Below are 6,928 nucleotides of genomic sequence, written 5' to 3' on the forward strand. Positions count from 1 at the left end.
GACAATTAGAAGTTGCTATATTTACCAAGCTCATTCATAATAATATTTATGTCAGTTATAGCAATGTAGCCAATCTGCATACACCAACACTGATCACATGTGCAATGGAACAAGCTGGAATATGCGCATAATTACAGATAGCTAATATGCTAATTCAGAACAATAAAGTGAGTAATACTGTAACAGTAAGTCAATTATAAAATAGAAGTGTATGTCTTAAACTCTTGAACTTCATAGAATGTCAACACTTCAATAAAACAAAAAATAGTAATATTATTTCAAATAAATGTCGCACTGACTGCATGAGCGTCACCAATCATGGAGCCTATATATATAGATATGGAAAAGAAAATTTGCGTGGGTTTATTTAGCTGCTGGTAGATTACTTCTAAAATGTCGTCACCAACAAAACGAGTTGCTGTAATTGGAGCTGGTGTCAGCGGATTGGTATCCATCAAATGTTGCAATGATGAAGGACTCGGTCCAGTTTGTTTTGAACAAAGTGAAGAAATCGGTACGTTATTGTAATTTTTATCCAATAACCCAGGGTTACGTATTACGTCCCTACTGTAGTTTTATGAGTAAATGTCTCACATCTACCAAACACTACTGAATTGAAAACGCACTTCTACCGATACTCACACCAAGTATCAACATCTGAACTGCCTAAATGTGTATTTTTACCAACATATATGTGTACGTACGCCGTAGACAGTCTGCAGGCAATTGGTTGAAATACAGTAGATAATCTGTTGTCCTAATCTTACAGCATTCATCCATCCATCCTGTAATTGTATCAACAAATCTACCGAAAAATTAGAGTTATTAGAGTTATTTTTTTATTTTTTGAATAATAATAAATACATGGCGTGTATTCCAATACTATAGTAGCCTGGTAACAAGCAAAAGAAAAATATTCCAGAGAATAAACCTAACTCACGGAACGTACCATTGTTGCCAGCCGAACGCCATATAACAAAAAAGGGATAGGAAAGTTGGAAGTGGGTAATTTCTATTGATGAAATCTGGGTTTATTAATAAAGCTAATATATCCAAATTGATGATATAGGAGATGATATAGAAATGCCAGTCAACAAAGATGAACAATGTGCAGAATATATTTTATTTTGAGAACGTGTCGCACATAAATTGTAACTGCTATAAATAATTGTTAATGATATATTTTGGGCCAACCAATCACTCAACGAACAATGGACACGCACACAATTGTGCAATTTTTCAAATTATTCACAAATTATCGACTCCTGAATACCATCATGTCACAATAATATTTTTATGAACTATTAGCATTCATCCTTTTGCAACCAAGTATATATTGTTATTTTTGTTTGCAGGAACACATATTATTTTCCAGTTGCAAAAGCCAAAAATTCTGTGCAGCTCAAATAATAATTACCATATTGTTCAGCCAATCACAGGATAAATTAAAATTGTAACACAACCATAATGTGCACATGTAGATGATGGAATCAATTTAATTGAATCCTGTTTCTCAAAAATCATATTTGTTAGATCTTTATGGGAGTTTAACAATCAGACGCTAACGATCTAAGTGCAAACATAAGCCCCTTATATCATTGCAGTTCAGTGTAATAAAATCAATGTAATGATTTTTGATATCCTCAAATTGTTGGTGATTTCACTAATTTTATTTCTTCCATTCTAAACTTGACTGCGCATTGGAAGTCAGGTTGATGGTCACGAATTGAAATCACTTCATTATGTTATCATCCCCCAAATTTGCCCAACACAAAACAATTCGTTTTGTATCGTCAGGTGATATCCGCATATATATATATATATATATATCGATTATATACCAAACCAAGATTTTACATTGCACTAAGCAACAATATTTTTTTCATTTCAGCTGGTATTTGGAACTATCATGACAACCCACGTGAGGGTGATGGCGCTGCACTATACGAAAACTTGGTGACAAATACCAGTAAAAACATGATGTGTTTTAGTGACTTCCCCTTTTCCAGAGAAGCGCCACCCTACCTCAGACATCATCTGGTACTCAGATACTATCAACAATATGCTGAACACTTCGGACTTTATAAATTCATCAAGTTTAACACCAAAGTATTAAAGATCAAGCCAGTGGCAAACTTTTCCCAGACTGGTCAATGGGAGGTATATGTAAAGACTAATGGGCAGTCAGAACGAAAGGAAGTATATGATGCTGTGATGTGTTGTACTGGATTAAACAGCTCCCCCTATATGCCAGAAATAGAAGGAATGGATTTATTTGAAGGATCCGTGTTGCACAGCAATAGATTCAGAAGGGATTCAGATTTTCGAGAAAAAACTGTTGTAGTTGTTGGTAAGTACGTTGTTGTTATATTGTGGATATGCATCAGGTGACTGCTTAAGTTCGTTCGTAGGCAATATTCTTTTCCTCAACATGTGAGAAACACACTTCTCTTTTTCAAACCATGACATATACTATGAACTATATTAATTATGTTTAACAGATCTTAAAAGGTGCCACGTGTCATATTGTCATGTGTCTTTAGACAACAAATTTAAACAATTATTTAAAAATAGTACACGGGAATAGGTGATTTTCCGTACAATTGCGAGATCTCGCGAGATGCATGAAAGACGCGCGTCGAACGTCTGCCGCAAAAATCGAACGATTTGATTTTGAACTCGAATTTCCTTATTTCGTAGCTCACACCAACCGGCCGATCTTCGACAGAGGAATATTGCTTCCGAATACCCTTACTTAATCAAAATTGCCTATCATCAAATGTGGACAGCACATTATTAAGCATGGAAATGTCCCCGAAATACTTTCACGTTTGTCAAATCCCACGCGATGTTTGACGCCACTACGACGCTATGACCTATGTTTGTCCTGTTTTTACGTTCCAGTTCATGCATAACGCGTGATTCTCGCAGCGTACGGAAAATGGTCTATTACATATATGCATAGATAAATCGCATAACCAGCTATTATTTTATCTAAATATCTTCAACAATTTGCATTTCTATAATGGTGTAAGCAGCTGGCATGTAAATACAAATGTGACTTGCGCACTGAAGGCACGGGTAAGAATCCTTGACTAGGCGAATTGGAATTGTTCACTTGAAATAGTTATTCTGAAGTTTTTTATTTCTTATTTCAAAGCCCAATGTAAAACTTGGAACAGTAACTGATAAACATAACATGGTCTTACACTCACTACAAAATCAAACTCGTGCATCTGCAATACTAAACATGCACATCAGTGTCATTGATTTTACTTGTTATACCGACCATATTCAAATACACTGATTAGCATTAGTTCATCACGAACTCACCTCCCCCAATGAATGTGCACTCCTTACCATGGGTCGCAACATTTCGCTAAATATTAATTGCAATTAATTAAACTAGTAACTAGCACATATCAGCTATATTTTGGTTCCCTTGGGTGTCTTTTTATTAAAACTCAGTTTTAGTGTAAATCGGGTTTTAATTACATTACTAAATTTACAGGCGATGCATATTCAGCCGGAGATGTTGCCGTAGAGACCAGTAGATGTGCTAAGCAGGTAGAGTAGTAATTCAGATTAAACATAAATGGAATGGAATTGAGAATCCACTTATATCGAACAAAAACGTTAGAGTTACGTAATGTATCTTCACATAGATTAGAATAAATAAAAACACGGAATGTTGACATTTTATTTCAGGTGTATATTTCCATGCGGGATGGAACGTTTGTTATCCGACGCATGGGTAGCAAGGCTATTCCAATTCACGAACGTACACACAAACGTGTAATGAAATTACTTCCTGTGGCAGTGAGAAATTATGCATTGGAGACATTAGTGCTTTCCGAGCTGAATCACACAAGAATGGGATTGAAATCTAGTAAACCAATGTACAAACATCGAGTAATGATCAATGATGAGATTGCCAATCGTATATTCTGTGGTGCCGTGGAGTGTAAACCTGTCATACAACAATTGAATAAAAGAAGTGTGAAGTTTGTGGACGGCACGGTAGTGGATGACGTAGACGCCGTTATATGTGCAACTGGTTACAATGCAACATTTCCATACTTGGATAACGATGTTCTTGCAGGTTAATAAAACGTCAATTACTCAAACACCACAGTTCTCAACTGTTATTTCGACATTGTTCAGATGAATTTCAAATGACAGTATTTACTCGAAAGACCATTTTCTGATCACTCCGGCATCGCCCGTCATGCGTGAAATATTAGTGAAGTCAAAACAACGCACGAGAGTATCTCCATATAATATAACTCGTTCAAAGCTCGACATTGAGCTACAAAACAGATGTTAAATCAAAATCTTAAATTGTTTGCGGCAGATGTTCGATTCGTACCTTTCGCACAATACGCGAGATGTCGCAATGACCAGAAAATCGCCCATTTACCAAACCCTTTATCTTCTGTTTTCACTTGCACGATTATTTATCTTATACAACTTTTTTGTCATAAAACAGAAACTTCGAAGCCTCACGAAATGTACATGTATGTGTTTCCCCCTCGGATGAAGATGCACACACTCGCTTTCATAGGTTTTGCTGGGGTTGCAGATGAAGCAGCGCCAGTCAATGAATTGCAGGCAAGATGGGTAACCCGGGTATTCAAAGGGGTGTGTCGGTTGCCGGATGAAGGGTCAATGATAAAAGATATAACAACACGAAATGGTGAATTCTACAAGACATACAGGAAAATCACTGTTGACGTAAGACAAATTAATTAACACTCGGGGAAACATTAATTTTTCATTAAAGATTTTTGTTTTAAATATTCGTTCAATTATTTCCAAATCCTCTATCGGTTGACAGTAAATATATGATTGACAATGATTTGATACTACGATGTACATGTACCTCTCGTATAGCGTGTATTTGCTGTCTCTGTACATCATTCAGTTCAGTTCAGTAACTTACAAGCTGTCGAGCACGGGAAGATAAATATTTAGGACCGACATCTAACCAAATAAATGATAAGTTCTGGTCTGGGTTATAGTTCGAAAGTTGCGAGCGTGACTGAATGTTAGAACACTCACGAATTTTGTTGATGTTGTGATGAAACACACAGAAATACAACCTTGCACTGTTAACGTTTGAATAAATGGTAGAAATAAGATGAATAAACGAAACACAAGTAGTTTGAAACAATTGCATTTATTTCAATGAACCCTATATAGTATATGATAACACTCTTATGGACATTAGACTGCCGTGAGGGACGGTGATTGGACGTACGGCTAAGGAACCCTCACAAGCTCGAACCGCTAAAGCTGTCCCTAGCACATAAAGCCTATTCATATTTCATCTATGGTGGATGGTAGACTTCACAATCTTCATGCATCCTATGTATAGTGCTTATCTGTTGACTTTACGAATCCATCATATCAGTGGGTGCTTCATTCATAGAGCACTCCAGTTATATACTCTTCACAACACCATAATGTCTTTATTATGTTTTTAGATTCCTGGCGTAGAATACAAAGATAGACTTGCAGATTTTATTGGAGCTAAGCCAAGTTTCTGGAAACTTCTTCTGACAGACCCTAATCTAGCCTATGCAGTGATGTTCGGGTCATGTTATCCTGCCACATATCGACTTACAGGTCCCGGTATGTGGGATAAAGCACGGGAAAATATCATAAACGCCCGGGAAAACCACCCCACATGTACAACACTGCAAGAAATGCACCAAGGAGAGTTCAAGTTACAGTTCAAGTTCATGATGGTGGTGATGGTGATAGCTGTTGCCTCTGTTTTTCTGCTTCCATTAATATTATAACATAGAATGATTTGTATAATGTGGATACAATGAATAAAATGCTTTAACAGAGAGAAAATGGAAGTAATAGGCTAAAAGCAGTGCATAAAATAAAAAGCAAAATTCGAGTAAGGTCAACAAATGTTTTAAACTTTCAAAATGTCACGCTTCCTGAATTTTCATATTTTCAAATATTGGTATAAGTCAATATAGCTTAAGGTGATGCGGTTTATGTTCTCATTATGTCCAACTACGTTTCAAATAATAAGTGTAATTTTATCTGCATATGACAATTTTTGCTTAAAACTTTTTTAATCCCCATTAAACGTGTGCTTTTAGTCATTCTATGCACATTAGCGCAAAAGCTAAATATTGAATAAACAGCCAATGTCAACAGAGTAGCCAAAATGTTAAAATGGATTAAGTACTGGCAATTCAAATTCTGCATATGTAGGTCTCTAACGCATGCTTTTTGGTTCGTTTAGTTTAGTTTAGCTTAGCTTAGCTTTGTGGACTCAGCAGCCCTAAGAACTTAATATTATACGCGTTTTCACGTTTTCCTTGTAAAGGCGTGTTGGCTTAAGTTTTTTTCTGGACACCAACCAAAGGTGTTCAGGACTAAACATAAAATAAAGTTTTTTGGCTTAAAGTAGGATTTAGATCGTGCTATAATCCAAGTCTCCCTTGAAAGAGGTTTCCAGAGTTTGTTTATGCTCCATTATTTTTACCATTTAAAGTTTCTGTAGTATTTTCTGGATATGTAATTACTATTTCGAATATTGTTTGAATTAAATCATTTCTGTCTTCAGATTTTGCCTTTTTTTCAAACATGTTAATATTTATTTTATTTAGTGCATGTTTAATGACTGATACCCAGTTTTATGTTCCTGTAATATCTAGTTAAATGTCTGGTTGATGTGCCAGTGTGTTTCCAGGATTGGAAAGTCTCCCTGAGTGGGACAAACAGCCTGATCATCCTGTATGGTGGTTCCATTGATAGATCTGTTCGCCTCAGCAAGCAAATTCAAGCTCAATCAAATCCAAATACAAAGAATGCAATGTCAAAGTTGTGGGCAACATGGATTTCCAACATTTGCTCCGATTCATACAGTACTGGCCACACCCAATGTAATGATAACAGCAAT

General features: G+C 36.1%; 1 protein-coding gene and 1 pseudogene across 2 annotated transcripts; both read left to right on the forward strand.

Annotated features, from left to right (window-relative positions):
* The first annotated feature begins 393 nt into the window (after positions 1-393).
* LOC100372067 (flavin-containing monooxygenase 5 pseudogene) lies at positions 394-3,576 on the forward strand (annotated as a pseudogene). The gene is made up of 3 exons (XR_014926769.1): positions 394-514; positions 1,892-2,350; positions 3,512-3,576. The product of XR_014926769.1 is annotated as a flavin-containing monooxygenase 5 pseudogene (transcript).
* A 215-nt stretch (positions 3,577-3,791) lies between these two features.
* On the forward strand, positions 3,792-6,593 carry LOC146732807 (dimethylaniline monooxygenase [N-oxide-forming] 2-like). Its single transcript, XM_085492012.1, has 3 exons — positions 3,792-4,102; positions 4,490-4,734; positions 5,487-6,593. The coding sequence occupies exons 1-3, from the start codon at positions 3,799-3,801 to the stop codon at positions 5,802-5,804; spliced, it is 867 nt and encodes a 288-aa protein (XP_085348138.1). The 5' UTR covers positions 3,792-3,798; the 3' UTR covers positions 5,805-6,593.
* Positions 6,594-6,928: the final 335 nt, after the last annotated feature.

This window comes from Saccoglossus kowalevskii, chromosome 17 (assembly GCF_978046115.1).
Source record: "Saccoglossus kowalevskii chromosome 17, keSacKowa6.1, whole genome shotgun sequence".
Classification (NCBI taxonomy): Eukaryota; Metazoa; Hemichordata; class Enteropneusta; family Harrimaniidae; genus Saccoglossus; species Saccoglossus kowalevskii.

Coding starts and splice junctions, on each gene's coding strand:
- LOC146732807 (XM_085492012.1), top strand. CDS start 3,799: ATGAAATTACTTCCTGTGGCAGTGAGAAATTATGCATTGGAGACATTA. Junction 4,103..4,489: donor GGATAACGATGTTCTTGCAG/GTTAATAAAACG, acceptor GTCATAAAACAG/AAACTTCGAAGCCTCACGAA. Junction 4,735..5,486: donor ACAGGAAAATCACTGTTGAC/GTAAGACAAATT, acceptor TTATGTTTTTAG/ATTCCTGGCGTAGAATACAA.